Genomic DNA, 19,414 nt, shown 5'->3' on the forward strand with positions numbered 1-19,414 from the left:
GCATTTTGGGGGGACAATGAGGGGACAGAGAGGGGACAGAGAGGGGACATCTGGGGGGACGTTTGGGGGGTGACCGTGAGGGCACAGGGAGAGGGACAGAGAGGGGACAGCGGGGACATCGGGGGACATTTTGTGGGGACATCTTGTGGGGCTGACAGCGGGGACGGGGGACAGCGGGGACATTTTGGGAGGACATTTGGGGACATTTTGGGGTGACAATGAGGGACAGAGAGGGGACATTTGGGGGGACGTTTGGGGGGTGACCGTGAGGGGACAGAGGGGGGACCGAGGGGGGACACAGGGGACAGCGGGGACATTTTGGGGGGACATGTGGGGACATTTTGTGGGGCTGACAGTGAGGGGACAGGGAGGGGACATGGAGGGGACAGCGGGGACATCTGGGGACATTTCGGGGGGACATTTGGGGACATTTTGGGGTGACAATGAGGGGACATTTGGGGGGACATTTGGGGGGTGACCGTGAGGGGACAGTGAGGGCACAGGGAGGGGACAGAGAGGGGACACAGGGGACAGCGCGGACATTTTGGGGGGACATGTGGGGGCATTTTGGGGTGACAATGAGGTGACATTTGGGGGGACATTTGCGGGGTGACGGTGAGGGCACAGGGAGGGGACACTGGGGCCATTGGTGTGGGACAATGCGGGGACATTTGGGGACATTTTGGGGGGGGGGGTGTGACACTGAGGGGACAATGGGGGGGCGACGGGGGGGACATTTGGGGGGACATTTGGGGGGGACAATGGGGGGGTGACGGGGAGGGGACGCGAGGGGACATTGGGGGGTGACAATGAGGGGACGAGCACCCCAGGGTCCCCAAATGTCCCCAAATGTCCCCAAATGTCCCCAAATGTCCCCAAATGTCCCCAGGGCTCCCCCGAGGAGCGGCCGCAGTTCCCCGGAGCCTCGGCCGAGTTCGCCGAGCGCCTCGAGTTCATCCAGCCCCAGGTGCTGTCCGGGATCCCCGTGTACCGCGTGATGGACCGGCAGGGACAGGTGATACGGCAGTCCGAGGATCCGCAGGTGAGGCGCACCTGGACAGGTAACACACAGCTGGGACACACCTGGGACAGGTAACACACACCTGGGACAGGTAACACACAGCTGGGACAGGTAACACACAGCTGGGCAGGTAACACACAGCTGGGACACAGCTGGGACGGGTAACACACGGCTGGGACAGGTAACACACACCTGGGACACAGCTGGGACAGGTAACACACACCTGGGACAGGTAACACAGCTGGGACAGGTAACACACACCTGGGACAGGTAACACACAGCTGGACAGGTAACACACAGCTGGGACACAGCTGGGCAGGTAACACACAGCTGGACAGGTAACACACAGCTGGGCAGGTAACACACAGCTGGGACACAGCTGGGCAGGTAACACACACCTGGGACAGGTAACACACAGCTGGGACAGGTAACACACACCTGGGACACACCTGGGACAGGTAACACAGCTGGGACAGGTAACACACACCTGGGACACACCTGGGACAGGTAACACAGCTGGGATCCCCGTGTACCGCGTGATGGACCGGCAGGGACAGGTGATACGGCAGTCCGAGGATCCGCAGGTGAGGCGCATCTGGACAGGTAACACACAGCTGGGACACACCTGGGACAGGTAACACACACCTGGGACAGGTAACACACAGCTGGGACAGGTAACACACAGCTGGGCAGGTAACACACAGCTGGACAGGTAACACACAGCTGGGACACAGCTGGGCAGGTAACACACAGCTGGGACAGGTAACACACAGCTGGGACGGGTAACACACGGCTGGGACAGGTAACACACAGCTGGGCAGGTAACACACAGCTGGGACAGGTAACACACAGCTGGGACAGGTAACACACAGCTGGGCAGGTAACACACAGCTGGGACAGGTAACACACAGCTGGGCAGGTAACACACAGCTGGGACACAGCTGGGCAGGTAACACACAGCTGGACAGGTAACACACAGCTGGGACACAGCTGGGCAGGTAACACACAGCTGGGACAGGTAACACACAGCTGGACAGGTAACACACAGCTGGGACACACAGCTGGACAGGTAACACACACCTGGACAGGTAACAGACACCTGGACAGGTAACACACAGCTGGGACACAGCTGGGACAGGTAACAGACACCTGGGATACACCTGGGACACACCTGGGACAGGTAACACACACCTGGGACAGGTAACACACACCTGGGACACAGCTGGGACAGGTAACACACAGCTGGGACGGGTAACACACAGCTGGGACACAGCTGGGATAGGTAACACACACCTGGGACAGGTAACACACACCTGGGACACAGCTGGGACAGGTAACACACACCTGGACAGGTAACACACACCGGGGACAGGTAACACAGCCGGGATCCCGGTGTACCGGGTGATGGACAGACAGGGAGGACAGGTGATACGGGACAGGTGCCACCTGCCCAGGTGTCCCTCACCTGTCCCTCACCTGTCCCTCACCTGTCCCACCTGTCCGCAGCTGCCCAAGGAGCAGGTGCTGAAGCTCTACAAGACGATGACGCTGCTCAACACCATGGACAGGATCCTGTACGAGTCCCAGCGACAGGTGAGGCTCACCTGGGCACACCTGGGGGACTCACCTGTGTCTCACCTGTGTCTCACCTGTGTCTCACCTGTGTCTCACCTGCGCAGGGCCGGATCTCGTTCTACATGACCAACTACGGCGAGGAGGGGACGCACGTGGGCAGCGCCGCCGCCCTGGACAGCAGCGACCTGGTGTTCGGGCAGTACCGCGAGGCAGGTGAGGACAGGTGTGCTCAGGTGTGCTCAGGTGTGTCCAGGTGTGACAGGTGAGCCGCCCTGGAGAGCAGCGACCTGGTGTTCGGGCAGTACCGCGAGGCAGGTGAGGACAGGTGTGACACAGGTGAGCCCTTACCTGTCCCCAGGTGTGCTGCTGTACCGCGGGTACCCCCTGGGGCTGTTCATGGTTACATAGGTAACTCAGGTGTGACACAGGTGTGCCCCAGGTGTAACCCAGGTGACACAGGTGTATCACAGGTGTATCACAGGTGACACAGGTGTGCCCCAGGTGCCACAGGTGTGCCCTCACCTGTCCCCAGGTGTGCTGCTGTACCGCGGGTACCCGCTGGAGCTGTTCATGGTTACATGGGTAACTCAGGTGTGACACAGGTGTGCCCCAGGTGCCACAGGTGTGCCCTCACCTGTCCCCAGGTGTGCTGCTGTACCGCGGGTACCCGCTGGAGCTGTTCATGGCCCAGTGCTACGGCAACGCGCGCGACCCCGGCAAGGGCCGCCAGATGCCGGTGCACTACGGCTGCCGCGAGCGCCACTTCGTCACCATCTCGTCCCCGCTGGCCACGCAGATCCCGCAAGGTGACGCACCTGGGGGTGGCACCTGTCCCCCTGGGAACCCCCCCTTTGCTTTCCCGAAATTTCCCCTTTTTTTTCCTCTGAAATCTCTGCTTTTTTCCACCATTTTTTCCCCTAAATTTCACCTTTTATTCCCCAAATTCACTCTGTTTTCCCCCAAATCCCTCCCCTTATTTCCCCCCTTTTCCCCAAAAAATTCCTCCCGTTTTTCCCCCAAATTTCCCCTGATTTTTCCCTGAACTCCCCACTTTTTCCCTTCTTTTTTTCCCCAGTTTCCCCTGATTTTTCCCTGAACTCCCCACTTTTTCCCTCCTTTTTCCCCCAAATTTCCCCTGATTTTTCCCTGAATTCCCCACTTTTCCCCTCCTTTTTTCCCCAATTTCCCCTGATTTTTCCCTGAATTCCCCACTTTTTCCCTCCTTTTTTCCCCAATTTCCCCTGATTTTTCCCTGAATTCCCCACTTTTTCCCTCCTTTTTTCCCCAGTTTCCCCTGATTTTTCCCTGAATTCCCCACTTTTCCCCTCCTTTTTTCCCCAATTTCCCCTGATTTTTCCCTGAATTCCCCACTTTTTCCCTCCTTTTTTCCCCAATTTCCCCTGATTTTTCCCTGAATTCCCCACTTTTTCCCTCCTTTTTCCCCCAAATTTCCCCTGATTTTTCCCTGAATTCCCCACTTTTCCCCTCCTTTTTTCCCCAGTTTCCCCTGATTTTTCCCTGAACTCCCCACTTTTTCCCTCCTTTTTTCCCCCAAATTTCCCCTGATTTTTCCCTGAATTCCCCACTTTTTCCCTCCTTTTTTCCCCAATTTCCCCTGATTTTTTCCCTGAACTCCCCACTTTTTCCCTCCTTTTTTCCCCAATTTCCCCTTTTTCCCGCAGATTTCCCTATTTTCCCCCAAATTGCCCGCCTTTTTTTTTCACCATTCTTCCCCTCTTTTTTCCCCTCATTTTCCCCTCAATTTTCCCCTTTTCCCCCCAAATCCCTCTCCCCCAAAATCCCCTATTTTTTCCCCGTCAAATTTTATCCGTTTTCCCCAATGTAAAATTTTGTCATTTTTTTCTGTAATCCCCCCATTTCCCCCAGATCCCCCCCATCCCTCCCGATATCAGATTCACTCATTTTTACCCAAAACCCCGTTTTTTTTCCCCCCAAACGCCCTGATTTTTCCCCAATTAAAAAATTCAGGATTTTTTTTCCCCCCAAACCCCATTTCTTTTCCCCCTAAATCTACCCCCCCAAAACCCCATTTTTTTTCCCCCAAACGCCCTGATTTTTCCCCAATTAAAAAATTCAGGATTTTTTTTCCCCCCAAACCCCATTTCTTTTCCCCCTAAATCTAACCCCCCAAAACCCCGTATTTTTTCCCCCAAACGCCCTGATTTTTCCCCCCCAATTAAAAAATTCAGGATTTTTTCCCCACCCCACATCCCCCCCGTTTTCCCCGCCTTCTTCCCAACGAAAAAACTCGCGATTTTTTTTTTTTTTTTCCCCCCGATATCCCCCAATCCCTCCCAATGACGAATTCCGGCCGATTTGCCCGAAATCGCGGTTTTTCGCCCCAGCGGTGGGCGCGGCGTACGCCATCAAGCGCGCGGACGCGAGCCGCGCCGTCGTTTGCTATTTCGGCGAGGGCGCGGCCAGCGAGGGCGACGCGCACGCCGGCTTCAACTTCGCCGCCACCCTCGAGTGCCCCATCGTCTTCTTCTGCCGCAACAACGGCTACGCCATCTCCACGCCCACCTCGGAGCAGTACCGGGGCGACGGCATCGGTGAGAGACCCAAAACCCCCCAGATTTGGGTCATTTTGGGATGATTTGCGGCGTTTCGGTGGTTTTGGGGCGTTTTGGGGCGTTTTGGTTGGCCCCATCGTCTTCTTCTGCCGCAACAACGGCTGCGCCATCTCCACGCCCACCTCGGAGCAGTACCGGGGCGACGGCATCGGTGAGAGACCCAAAACCCCCCAGATTTGGGTCATTTTGGGATGATTTACGCGTGTTTTTGTGGTTTTGGGGCGTTTTGGGGTGTTTTGGTTGGTCCCATCGTCTTCTTCTGCCGCAACAACGGCTGCGCCATCTCCACGCCCACCTCGGAGCAGTACCGGGGCGACGGCATCGGTGAGAGACCCAAAAACCCCCAGATTTGGGTCATTTTGGGATGATTTGCGGCGTTTCGGTGGTTTTGGGGCGTTTTGGGGCGTTTTGGTTGGTCCCATCGTCTTCTTCTGCCGCAACAACGGCTGCGCCATCTCCGCGCCCACCTCGGAGCAGTACCGGGGCGACGGCATCGGTGAGAGACCCAAAACCCCCCAGATTTGGGTCATTTTGGGACGATTTGCGGCGTTTCGGTGGTTTTGGGCTGGTTTGAGGGGTTTTGAGGGGTTTTTGGGGCAGGAGATTCCTGGGAATTTGGGGAAATATCCTGGGATTTTGGGGTGGGAGATCCTTGGGGCTTTGGGAAAAAAACCCTGGGGTTTTGGGGCTCCAGTTTTGGGGATTTTGGGCTTCCAGCTCCTGGGGTCCTCAGCATGGAGGAAACCCCAAAATCCGGGGTTTTCTTCCCCAAAATCCCACCATGTTTTCCCACCTCTCCCTGCGGACACAAACCCCCAAATTCCGGAGTTTTTCCTCAAAATCCCGGAGTTTTTTTTCCCAAAATCCCAGTGGTTTTTCCCCTCTCTCCCTGCGGACACAAACCCCAAATTCCGGGTGTTTTTCCCCCAAATCTCGGGTTTTTTTTTCCCAAAATCCCGGGGTTTTTTTATCCCAAAACCCCAGCGTGTTTTCCCCTTTCTCCCTGCGGACACAAACCCCAAATTCCGTTTTTTTTCCCCAAATTCCTATAGTGTTTTCCCTGCTCTCACTGGGGACGGAAACCCCCAAATTCTGGGTTCTTTCCCCCAAAACCCCAGCATGTTTTCCCCTCTCTCCCTGCAGACACAAACCCCAAATTCCGGGTTTTTTTCCCCAAAATCCCAGCGTGTTTTCCCCTCTCTCCCTGTGGACATAAGCCCCCAAATTCCGGAATTTTTCCCCCAAAATCTCAGGGTTTTTTTCCCAAAATCCCAGCGTGTTTTTCCCTCTCTCCCTGCGGACACAAACCCCCAAATTCCGGAATTTTTCCCCCAAAATCTCAGGGTTTTTTTGCCCAAAATCTCGGATGTTTTTTCCCCAAAACCCCATCATGTTTTCCCCTCTCTCACTGAGGACACCAACCCCCACATTCTGGATTTTTTCCCCAAAAATCCCATCATGTTTCCCCTCTCTCCCTGCAGACACAAACCCCAAATTCCGGAGTTTTTTTCCCCAAAATCCCGGGATTTTTTTCCCCAAAATCCCAGCATGTTTTCCCCTCTCTCCCTGCGGACACAAACCCCAAATTCCAGATTTTTTCCCCCAAAATCTCGTTGTTTTTTTTTTTTCCCAAAACCCCATCATGTTTTCCCCTCTCTCCCTGCACACACAAACCCCAAATTCCAGGTTTTTCCCCCAAATTCCAATTGTGTTTTCCCTGCTCTCATTGGGGATGGAAGCTCCCAAATTCCGGATTTTTTCCCCCAAAATCCCAGCGTGTTTTCCCCTCTCTCCCTGCGGACATAAACCCCCAAATCTGGTGGTTTATACCCCAAAATCCCAGGGTTTTTTCCCCAAAATCTCGGGATTTTTTCCCCAAAATCGCAGCGTGTTTTCCCTGCTCTCATTGGGGATGGAAACCCCAAAATTCCGGATGTTTTTCCCCAAAATCCCAGGGGTTTTTCCCCAAAATCCCAGCGTGTTTTCCCCTCTCTCCCTGTGGACACAAACCCCCAAATTCCGGAATTTTTCCCCCAAAATCTCAGGGGTTTTTTCCCCCAAATCCCGGATGTTTTTTCCCCAAAACCCCATCATGTTTTCTCCTGTCTCACTGAGGACACAAACCCCCAAATTCTGGATTTTTTCCCCCAAGATCCCGGGGTTTTTTCCCCAAAAATCCCATCATGTTTCCCCTCTCTCCCTGCGGACACAAACCCCAAATTCCGGAGTTTTTTTCCCCAAGATCCCGGGGTTTTTTTCCCCAAAATCCCAGCGTGTTTTCCTCTCTCTCCCTGCGGACACAAACCCCAAATTCCGTTCTTTTCCCCTCAAAATCCCGGGATTTTTTTCCCCAAAATCCCAGTGGTTTTTCCCCTCTCTCCCTGCGGACACAAACCCCAAATTCCGAGTTTTTTCCCTCAAAATCTCCGGAGTTTTTTTTTCCCAAAACCCCATCATGTTTTCCCCTCTCTCCCTGCTCACACAAACCCCAAATTCCAGGTTTTTCCCCCAAATTCCGATAGTGTTTTCCCTGCTCTCATTGGGGATGGAAGCTCCCAAATTCCGTGATTTTTCCCCCCAAATCCCGTGTTTTTCCCCAAATCCCATGTTTTTCCCCAAATCCCGTGTTTTTCCCCAAATCCCGTGTTTTTCCCCCAATTCCAACCCTTTTCCCCGCAGCCGCCCGGGGCCCCGGCTACGGGCTGCTCTCGATCCGCGTCGACGGCAACGACGTCTTCGCCGTCTACAACGCCACGAGGGAGGCGCGGCGGCGCGCGGTGGCCGAGAACCAGCCCATCCTCATCGAGGCCATGACCTACAGGTGGGCACCTCACAATTACCCCAAAAATCTGCTTTTGTCACCCAAAAAAAATTCAGCTTTTTTCCCCCGAAAAATCCGTTTTTTTTACCCCCGAAAAATCCGATTTTTTACCCCTGAAAAATCCGATTTTTTACCCCCCAAAATCCGATTTTTTTACCCCTGAAAAATTCGGTTTTTTTCCCCCGAGAAATCCGATTTTTTTCCCCCGAAAAATCCGATTTTTTGCCCCCGAAAAATCCGATGTTTTACTCCCGAAAAATCAGATTTTTTACCCCCGAAAATCCGATTTTTTTGCCCCCGAAAAATCCGATTTTTTTACCCCCCAAAATCCGATTTTTTTACGCCTGAAAAATCGTATTTTTTACCCCCCAAAAATCCGATTTTTTTTACCCCCGAAAAATCCGATTTTTTACCCCTGAAAAATCCGATTTTTTACCCCCCAAAATCCAATTTTTTTACCCCTGAAAAATCGTATTTTTTACCTCCCAAAAATCCGATTTTTTCCCCCGAAAAATCCGATTTTTTGACCCAAAAAATCCAATTTTTTCTACCCCCAAAAAATCCAATTTTTTTACCCCTGAAAAATCAGATTTTTTTACCCCCAAAAATTCTGATTTTTTTACCCCTGAAAAATCCAATTTTTTACTCCCAAAAAATCCAATTTTTTACCCCCGAAAAATCTGATTTTTTATCCCGAAAAACCCGATTTTCTTTTCTCAAAAAAATTTCCATTTTTCCCCAAAATATTCCGCTTTTTTCCCCAAAAAAATTTATTTTTCCCCTGCCGAAGAAAAATATCAAAGTTTTCCCCCAAAAAATCCGAGTTTTTACCCCTGAAAAATCCGATTTTTTGCCCCCAATAAATCCGATTTTTTTACCCCTGAAAAATCCAATTTTTTACCCCCAAAAAATCCAATTTTTTATCCCGAAAAATCCGATTTTTTTACCCCCCAAAATCCGATTTTTTTACCCCTGAAAAATCGTATTTTTTACCCCCCAAAAATCCGATTTTTTCTACCCCCGAAAAATCTGATTTTTTTACCCCCGAAAATCCGATTTTTTTGCCCCCAAAAAATCCGATTTTTTTACCCCGAAAAATCAGATTTTTTTACCCCCAAAAATTCTGATTTTTTTACCCCTGAAAAATCCAATTTTTTACCCCCAAAAAATCCAATTTTTTATCCCCGAAAAATCCGATTTTTTACCCCCGAAAATCCGATTTTTTTACCACCAAAAATCCGATTTTTTTTTTCCCCAAAAAAATTCCATTTTTTCCCCAAAATATTCTGCTTTTTTCCCAAAAGAAATTTATTTTTCCCCTGCCGAAAAAAAATCAAAGTTTCCCCCCAAAAAAATCAGTTTTTTTACCCACAAAAATCCGATTATTTACCCCCCAAAATTCTGATTTTTTTACCCCTGAAAAATCGTATTTTTTACCCCCCAAAAATCCGATTTTTTTCCCCCGAAAAATCAGATTTTTTTACCCCCCAAAATTCTGATTTTTTTACCCCCGAAAAATCCAATTTTTTACCCCCAAAAAATCCAATCTTTTATCCCGAAAAATCCGATTTTTTTACCCCTGAAAAATCGTATTTTTTTACCCCCAAAAATCCGATTTTTTTCCCCCGAAAAATCCGATTTTTTTGCCCCCGAAAAATCAGATTTTTTACCCCCGAAAATCCGATTTTTTTACCCCCAAAAAATCAGATTTTTTTAGCCCCGAAAAATCCGATTTTTTACCCCCGAGAAATCCGAATTTTTACCCCCGAAAATCAGATTTTTTATCCCGAAAAAACCGATTTTTTTTTCTCAAAAAAAATTCCATTTTTTCCCCAAAATATTCCGCTTTTTTCCAAAAAAATTTATTTTTCCCCTGCCGAAAAAAAATCAAAGTTTCCCCCCAAAAAATCAGATTTTTTACCCCCGTAAATCCGATTTTTTTACCCCTGAAAAATCGTATTTTTTACCCCCCAAAAATCCGATTTTTTTCCCCCGAAAAATCCGATTTTTTTACCCCCCAAAATTCTGATTTTTTTACCCCCAAAAAATCCAATTTTTTCCCCCGAAAATCCGATTTTTTACCCCCGAGAAATCCGATTTTTGCCCCCAAAAAATCCGATGTTTTATCCCCGAAAAATCAGATTTTTTACCCCTGAAAAACCCGATTTTTTACCCCCCAAAAATCTGATTTTTTGCCCCCGAAAAATCCAATTTTTTACCCCCAAAAATCCAATTTTTTTAGTCCCGAAAAATCCGATTTTTTTATCCCCGAGAAATCCAATTTTTTACCCCCCAAAAATCCGACTTTTTACCCCAAAAAATCCAACTTTTTACCCCCGAAAATCCGATTTTTTACCCCCAAAATCCGATTTTTTTACCCCTGAAAAATCCGATTTTTCTACCCCGAAAAATCCGATTTTTTGCCCCGAAAAATCTGATTTTTTATCTCGAAAAATCCGATTTTTTTTTTCTCAAAAAAAATTCCATTTTTTCCCCAAAATATTCCGCTTTTTTCCCAAAAAAAATTTATTTTTCCCCTGCCGAAAAAAAATCAAAGTTTCCCCCCAAAAAATCCGATTTTTTACCCACAAAATTCCGATTATTTACCCCCCAAAATCTGATTTTTTTACCCCCGAAAAATCTGATTTTTTTACCCCTGAAAAATCCAATTTTTTACCCCCAAACAATCCAATTTTTTACCCCCGAAAATCCGATTGTTTTACCCCCGAAAATCCGATTTTTTTACCCCCAAAACTTCTGATTTTTTTACCCCCGAAAAATCCGATTTTTTACCCCCCAAAATCCAATTTTTTTACCCCTGAAAAATCATATTTTTTACCCCTCAAAAATCTGATTTTTTTCCCCTGAGAAATCCGATTTTTTGCCCCAAAAAATCCTATTTTTTTAGCCCCGAAAAATCCGATTGTTTTACCCCCAAAAATCCAATTTTTTTACTCCTGAAAAATCAGATTTTTTTACCCCCAAAAATTCTGATTTTTTTACCCCTGAAAAATCCAATTTTTTACTCCCAAAAAATCCAATTTTTTACCCCCGAAAAATCCGATTTTTTATCCCGAAAAACCCGATTTTCTTTTCTCAAAAAAATTTCCATTTTTCCCCAAAATATTCCGCTTTTTTCCCAAAAAAATTTATTTTTCCCCTGCCAAAGAAAAAAATCAAAGTTTTCCCCCAAAAAATCCGAGTTTTTACCCCTGAAAAATCCGATTTTTTGCCCCAAATAAATCCGATTTTTTTACCCCTGAAAAATCCAATTTTTTACCCCCAAAAAATCCAATTTTTTATCCCGAAAAATCCGATTTTTTTACCCCCGAAAATGCGATTTTTTTACCCCTAAAAAATCCGATTTTTTGCCCCCGAAAAATCCGATGTTTTACTCCCGAAAAATCAGATTTTTTACCCCCCAAAATCCGATTTTTTTACCCCTGAAAAATCGTATTTTTTACCCCCCAAAAATCCGATTTTTTCTACCCCCGAAAAATCTGATTTTTTTACCCCCGAGAAATCCGATTTTTTTGCCCCGAAAAATCAGATTTTTTTACCCCCAAAAATTCTGATTTTTTTACCCCTGAAAAATCCAATTTTTTATCCCCGAAAAATCCGATTTTTTACCCCCGAAAATCCGATTTTTTTACCACCAAAAATCCGATTTTTTTAGCCCCAAAAAATCCAATTTTTTACCCCTGAAAAATCCGATTTTTTATCCTGAAAAATCCGATTTTTTTTTCCCCAAAAAAATTCCATTTTTTCCCCAAAATATTCCGCTTTTTTCCCAAAAAAAATTTATTTTTCCCCTGCCGAAAAAAAATCAAAGTTTCCCCCCAAAAAAATCAGATTTTTTACCCACAAAAATCCGATTTTTTTCCCCCGAAAAATCAGATTTTTTTACCCCACAAAATTCTGATTTTTTTACCCCCGAAAAATCCAATTTTTTACCCCCAAAATTCTGATTTTTTTACCCCCGAAAAATCCGATTTTTTTACCCCCGAAAATGCGATTTTTTTACCCCCAAAAATCCGATTTTTTGCCCCCGAAAAATCCGATTTTTTACCCCTGGGAAATCAGATTTTTTATCCCCAAAAATCAGATTTTTTACCCCCGAAAATCCGATTTTTTTACCGCCAAAAAATCAGATTTTTTTAGCCCCGAAAAATCCGATTTTTTAGCCCCGAGAAATCCGAATGTTTACCCCCGAAAATCAGATTTTTTATCCCGAAAAACCCGATTTTTTTTTCTCAAAAAAAATTCCATTTTTTCCCCAAAATATTCCGCATTTTTCCAAAAAAATTTATTTTTCCCCTGCCGAAAAAAAAATCAAAGTTTCCCCCCAAAAAATCAGAGTTTTTACCCCCAAAGATCCGATTTTTTTACCCCCCAAAAATCCGATTTTTTTACCCCCCAAAATTCTGATTTTTTTATCCCCGAAAAATTCAATTTTTTACCCCCAAAAAATCCAATTTTTTCCCCCGAAAATCCGATTTTTGCCCCCAAAAAATCCGATGTTTTACCCCCGAAAATCCGATTTTTTTACCCCCAAAAATCCGATGTTTTACCCCCGAAAAATCAGATTTTTTACCCCTGAAAAATCCGATTTTTTACCCCCCAAAAATCTGATTTTTTGCCCCCGAAAAATCCAATTTTTTACCCCCAAAAATCCAATTTTTTTAGTCCCGAAAAATCCGATTTTTTTACCCCCGAGAAATCCAATTTTTTACCCCCGAAAATCCGATTTTTTACCCCCAAAATCCGATTTTTTTACCCCTGAAAAATCCGATTTTTCTACCCCGAAAAATCCGATTTTTTGCCCCGAAAAATCTGATTTTTCACCCCTGAAAATCCGATTTTTTTACCACCAAAAATCCAATTTTTTACCTCAAAAAATCCGATTTTTTTACCCCAGAAAAATCCAATTTTTTACCCCCAAAAATCCGATTTTTTTACCCCTGAAAAATCCAATTTTTTACTCCCAAAAAATCCAATTTTTTACCCCGAAAAATCCGATTTTTTACCCCCGAAAATGCGATTTTTTACCCCCAAAAAATCCGATATTTTACCCCCGAAAAATCCGATTTTTTACCCCCAAAAATTCTGATTTTTTTACCCCTGAAAAATCCAATTTTTTACCCCCAAAAAATCCAATTTTTTACCCCGAAAAATCCGATTTTTTTACCCCAGAAAAAAACGATTTTTGTAGCTCCGAGAAATCTGATTTTTTTACCCCCAAAAAATCAGATTTTTTACCCCCAAAAAATCAGATATTTACCCCCAAAAAATCCGATTTTTTATCCCGAAAAACCCGATTTTTTTTTCTCAAAAAAAAATTCCATTTTTTCCCCAAAATATTCCGCTTTTTTCCCAAGAAAAATTTATTTTTCCCCTGCCGAAAAAAAATCAAAGTTTCCCCCCCAAAAATCAGATTTTTTACCCCCAAAGATCCGATTTTTTACCTCTGAAAAATCCGATTTTTTTACCCCCAAAAATCCGATTTTTTTAGCCCCGAAAAATCCAATTTTTTACCCCGAAAAATCCGATTTTTTACCCCTGAAAAATCTGATTTTTTATCCCGAAAAATCCGATTTTTTTTCCCCAAAAAATTCCATTTTTTCCCCAAAATATTCCGCTTTTTTCCCAAGAAAAATTTATATTTCCCCTGCCGAAAAAAAAATCAAAGTTTCCCCCCAAAAAATCCGATTTTTTACCCACAAAGATCCGATTTTTACCCCCAAAAATCCGATTTTTTTAGTCCCGAAAAATCCGATTTTTTTACCCCCGAGAAATCCAATTTTTTACCCCCCAAAAATCAGACTTTTTACCCCAAAAAATCCGATTTTTTACCCCCCAAAATCCAATTTTTTTACCCCTGAAAAATCCGATTTTTTTACCCCCAAAAATCTGATTTTTTTACCCCTAAAAATTCTGATTTTTTTACCCCTGAAAAATCCAATTTTTTACTCCCAAAAAATCCAATTTTTTACCCGCGAAAAATCCGATTTTTTTACGCTGAAAAATCAGATTTTTTTACCCCCCAAAATTCTGATTTTTTTACCCCTGAAAAATCCAATTTTTATCCCCGAAAAATCCGATTTTTTACCCCCGAAAATCCGATTTTTTTACCACCAAAAATCCGATTTTTTTAGCCCCAAAAAATCCAATTTTTTACCCCTGAAAAATCCGATTTTTTATCCTGAAAAATCCGATTTTTTTTTCTCAAAAAAAAATTCCATTTTTTCCCCAAAATATTCCGCTTTTTTCCCAAAAAAAATTTATTTTTCCCCTGCCGAAAAAAAATCAAAGTTTCCCCCCAAAAAAATCAGATTTTTTACCCACAAAAATCCGATTTTTTACCCCCCAAAAATCCGATTTTTTTCCCCCGAAAAATCAGATTTTTTTACCCCACAAAATTCTGATTTTTTTACCCCCGAAAAATCCAATTTTTTACCCCCAAAAAGTCCAATTTTTTATCCCGAAAAATCCGATTTTTTTACCCCCGAAAATGCGATTTTTTTACCCCCAAAAATCCGATTTTTTGCCCCCGAAAAATCAGATTTTTTACCCCTGGGAAATCAGATTTTTTATCCCCAAAAATCAGATTTTTTACCCCTGAAAATCCGATTTTTTTACCCCCAAAAAATCAGATTTTTTTAGCCCCGAAAAATCCGATTTTTTAGCCCCGAGAAATCCGAAATTTTACCCCCGAAAATCAGATTTTTTATCTAGAAAAACCCGATTTTTTTTTTCTCAAAAAAAATTCTATTTTTTCCCCAAAATATTCCGCATTTTTCCAAAAAAATTTATTTTTCCCCTGCCGAAAAAAAAATCAAAGTTTCCCCCCAAAAAATCCGATTTTTTACCCCCGAAAATCCGATTTTTTTACCCCCAAAAATCCGATGTTTTACCCCCGAAAAATCAGATTTTTTACCCCTGAAAAATCCGATTTTTTACCCCCCAAAAATCTGATTTTTTGCCCCCGAAAAATCCAATTTTTTACCCCCAAAAATCCAATATTTTTAGTCCCGAAAAATCCGATTTTTTTACCCCTGAAAAATCCAATTTTTTACTCCCAAAAAATCCAATTTTTTACCACGAAAAATCCGATTTTTTACCCCCGAAAATGCGATTTTTTTACCCCCAAAAAATCAGATATTTTACCCCCGAAAAATCCGATTTTTTACCCCCAAAAATTCTGATTTTTTTACCCCTGAAAAATCCAATTTTTTACCCCCGAAAAATCCGATTTTTTAGCCCCGAAAATCCGATTTTTTTACCCCAGAAAAAACCGATTTTTGTAGCTCCGAGAAATCTGATTTTTTTACCCCCAAAAAATCAGATTTTTTACCCCCAAAAAATCAGATATTTACCCCCAAAAAATCCGATTTTTTATCCCGAAAAACCCGATTTTTTTTCTCAAAAAAAAATTCCATTTTTTCCCCAAAATATTCCGCTTTTTTCCCAAGAAAAATTTATTTTTCCCCTGCCGAAAAAAAAATCAAAGTTTCCCCCCCAAAAATCAGATTTTTTACCCCCGAAAATCAGATTTTTTACCCCTGAAAAATCCGATTTTTTTACCCCCAAAAATCCGATTTTTTTGCCCCCAAAAAATCCCATTCTTTACCCCTGAAAAATCAGATTTTTTATCCCGAAAAAACCGATTTTTTTTCTCAAAAAAAAATCCATTTTTTCCCCAAAATATTCCGCTTTTTTCCCAAAAAAATTTATTTTTCCCCTGCCGAAAAAAAAATCAAAGTTTCCCCCCAAAAATCAGATTTTTTACCCCCAAAGATCCGATTTTTTACCCCTGAAAAATCGTATTTTTTACCCCCCAAAAATCCGATTTTTTTTCCCCCGAAAAATCAGATTTTTTTACCCCCCAAAATTCTGATTTTTTTACCCCTGAAAAATCCAATTTTTTACCCCCAAAAAATCCGATTTTTTACCCCTGAAAAATCAGATTTTTTATCCCGAAAAATCCGATTTTTTTACCCCCGAAAATCCGATTTTTTTCCCCCCAAAAATCCGATTTTTTTACCCCCACAAATCCGATTATTTTAGCCCCGAAAAATCCAATTTTTTACTCCTGAAAAATCAGATTTTTTTTCCCGAAAAATCAGATTTTTCTTTCTCAAAAAAAATTCCATTTTTTCCCCAAAATATTCCGCTTTTTTCCCCAAAAATTTTTGCTTTTTCCCCTGCCGAAAAAAAAATCAAAATTTCCCCCCAAAAAATCCGAATTTTACCCCCGAAAAATCCGATTTTTTAGCCCCAAAAATCCGATTTTTTTCCCCCAAAAAATCTGATTTTTTAGCCCTGAAAAATCCAATTTTTTTTTACCCCAAAAAAATCCGAATTTTTTCTCCAAAAAAATCCATTTTTCCCCCAAAATATTCTGCTTTTTACGGCCCCCCAAAAAATGCACTTTTTTTCCCCAAAATATTCTGCTTTTTTTCCCAAAAAAATTGCGCTTTTTTCCCCCCCCAAAAAACAACATTCCACTTTTATTCTCAAAAGTACCTGCTTTTCCCCCAAAAAAATCCGATTTGTTTCCCCCCCTCCCCAAACCTTCGCTTTCCCCCCAAAATCTCCCTTTTCCCCACGTTCTTTTTTTCCCAAAATCGCCGTTTTTCTCCTGGAATCGGCACCGCAGCGACGACAGCTCCGATTTCCCCCATCTTTTTTCCCCGTTTTCCCACAGATTTTTCCCGGGTTTTTTTCCCCCGTTTCCCGCTGACTTTTCCCCGTTTCCCCACGGATTTTCTCCGGGATTTTTTTCCCAAAATCGCCGTTTTTTGCCCCAGGATCGGCCACCACAGCACGAGCGACGACAGCTCGGCGTACCGCTCGGTGGACGAGGTGAGCTACTGGGACAAGCAGGACCACCCGATCTCGCGCCTGCGGCACTACCTGGGCCACCGCGGCTGGTGGGACGAGCGGCAGGAGAAGGACTGGAGGAAAAGCTCGCGCAAAATGGTGCGAAAAACGGCGATTTTGGGAAAAACGGGGAAAAACGGGGAAAAACGGGAAAAAACGGGGTTTGGGGGGAAAAAAACGGGGTTTTGGGGGGTTTGGGGTCGGTGCCTGGGGCACCGCGGCTGGTGGGACGAGCGGCAGGAGGAGGAGTGGAGGGAAAGCTCACAGAAAATGGTGCGAAAAACGGGGATTTTGGGAAAAAATGGGAAAAAAATGGGAACTAATGGGGTTTTGGGGGAAAAAAATGGGGTTTTGGGGGGGTTTGGGGTCGGTGCCTGGGGCACCGCGGCTGGTGGGACAAGCGGCAGGAGAAGGAGTGGAGGAAAAGCTCACAGAAAATGGTGCGAAAAACGGGGATTTTGGGAAAAAATGGAGGTTTGGGTGATAAAACTGGGGTATTTTTGCTGAAAAACGGAGAATTTGAGCTGAAAACTGGGGATTTTTTGCTGTAAACTGGGGATTTTTTTCCGGAAAGGCCGGAATTTGGTCCGAAATGTCCGGAATTTGGGCTGAAATGTCCGGAATTTGGGCTGAAATGTCCGGAATTCGGTCCGAAACGTCCGGAATTTGGGCTGAAATGTCCGGAATTGGGGCTGAAATGTCCGGAATTGGGGCTGAAATGTCCGGAATTTGGTCCGAAACGTCCGGAATTCGGTCCGAAAAGGCCGGAATTTGGGCTGAAATGTCCGGAATTGGGGCTGAAATTGCTGGAATTCGGTCCGAAAAGGCTGGAATTTGGTCCGAAATGTCCGGAATTTGGTCCGAAATGTCCGCAATTCGGGCTGAAATGTCCGCAATTGGGTCCGAAATGTCCGGAATTTGGTCAAAAAGGCCGGAATTCGGTCCGAAACGTCCGGAATTTGGGCTGAAATGTCCGGAATTTGGGCTGAAATGTCCGCAATTCGGTCCGAAATGTCCGCAATTCGGGCTGAAATGTCCGGAATTTGGTCCAAAAGGGCGGAATTTGGTCCAAAAGGGCGGAATTTGGTCTGAAACGCAGGTGCTGGAGGCGTTCGAGCAGGCGGAGCGGGAGCCGAAGCCGCCGCCGCTGCTCCTCTTCTCGGACGTTTACCTGGAGATGCCCCCGAGGCTGCGGCGGCAGCGCCAGGAGCTGCAGCGGCACCTGGACACCTACGGCGAGCACTACCCGCTGCAGCACTTCCAGAAATAGCCGGGAACAACCCCGGGTTTGGGGCAAAAAACGGGGATTTTGGGCAAAAATGCTGAAATTCTGGAAAAAAACCCCAAAATGTGCCTTAAATCTGTCCCAAATCTGCTCCAAACTCACCTGGAGACCCACGGGGAGCACTGCCCGCTGCAGCGCTTCCAAAAATGACCCAAAATCCCTGGAATTTGGGGGAAAAAAACCCAGGGGATTTTGGGAAAAAAAACCGGGAATTTTGGAAAAATGCTGAAATTCCGCAAATTTACCTCAAAATGTGCCCCAAATCCGCCCCAAAACTCACCTGGGAACAGAAATATTTTGGGAATGGATCCCAGGGATTTTGGGAATGGATCCCTGGGATCTGAGACCTCCGGGAATGTCAGAAACACCCAAAAACCCCAAATCCACGGAAAATAAAAGATTTATTTCAGGAGTTCCCAAAAAGCCCCAAATCCACGGAAAAGGAAGGATTTGTTTGGCCACGCCCCCTCGCTGCAGCCACGCCCATTCCCTCTGGCCACGCCCCCCAGTTCCCCTCATTAGCGTTAATTAACGAGGCCGTCTCATGTTTGCATTTTTTGGGATTTTTTAATTGAAATTTTCTCTTTTTGGGTTTTTTTTTTTTTCCTTCCGGGAATGGGGGGCGGGGATCCCCAAAAATTTGGGAATTCCCAAAAATTCGGGGATTCCTTAAAAATCCGGGGATTCCTTAAAAATCCGGGGATCACCAAAACTTCGGGGATTCCCCCAAAAAATCCTGGGATCCTCCGCGCCTCGGGAACTTTCGGTTTTTCGGGATTTTTGTCCATTTTCCGGGATTTTTGTCCATTTTCCGGGAATTTCCACGCGGGAATTGTTCGTGATCCAGAATTAATTAACGATCCAAGCTCCGGGGATTAATTAACGATCCGTGATCCAGAATTGATTAATTATCGGTGTCCCAGGACTGATTAACGGTCAATGATCCAGAATTAATTAACGATCCGCGAACGGGAATTAATGAACGATCCGAGCCCCGGCAATTAATTAAAGATCCGTGATGCAGAACTGATGAACGATCCGTGTCCAGAACTAATTAGCGATCGCGATCCGTAATTAATTAACGATGATCCCGGTAATTGTCCGTGCGCCGCTCCGGGCAACGAAATTCTCGGTAATTCACCCCAAAATCCCGGGAATTAATTAACGATCGGCGGCCGACAATTCATTAATAATCCGAGCTCCGGGGATTAATTAACGATCCGCGATCCACAATT

General features: G+C 45.0%; 1 protein-coding gene across 1 annotated transcript; it reads left to right on the top strand.

Moving 5' to 3' along the window:
- Positions 1-1,545: 1,545 nt before the first annotated feature.
- Positions 1,546-19,209, top strand: BCKDHA (branched chain keto acid dehydrogenase E1 subunit alpha). Its single transcript, XM_058822849.1, has 8 exons — positions 1,546-1,605; positions 2,528-2,614; positions 2,701-2,809; positions 3,241-3,402; positions 4,963-5,169; positions 7,870-8,011; positions 16,822-16,993; positions 17,994-19,209. The coding sequence occupies exons 1-8, from the start codon at positions 1,561-1,563 to the stop codon at positions 18,162-18,164; spliced, it is 1,095 nt and encodes a 364-aa protein (XP_058678832.1). The 5' UTR covers positions 1,546-1,560; the 3' UTR covers positions 18,165-19,209.
- Positions 19,210-19,414: the final 205 nt, after the last annotated feature.

This window comes from Ammospiza caudacuta, chromosome 35, assembly GCF_027887145.1.
Source record: "Ammospiza caudacuta isolate bAmmCau1 chromosome 35, bAmmCau1.pri, whole genome shotgun sequence".
NCBI lineage: Eukaryota > Metazoa > Chordata > Aves > Passeriformes > Passerellidae > Ammospiza > Ammospiza caudacuta.

Bases quoted from the DNA above. Each gene is read 5' to 3' on its own strand.
- BCKDHA (XM_058822849.1), top strand. From the start codon at position 1,561: ATGGACCGGCAGGGACAGGTGATACGGCAGTCCGAGGATCCGCAG. The intron at 2,810-3,240 runs GTGAGGACAGGT...ACCTGTCCCCAG, and splicing joins CGGGCAGTACCGCGAGGCAG to GTGTGCTGCTGTACCGCGGG. The intron at 3,403-4,962 runs GTGACGCACCTG...TTTTCGCCCCAG, and splicing joins GGCCACGCAGATCCCGCAAG to CGGTGGGCGCGGCGTACGCC.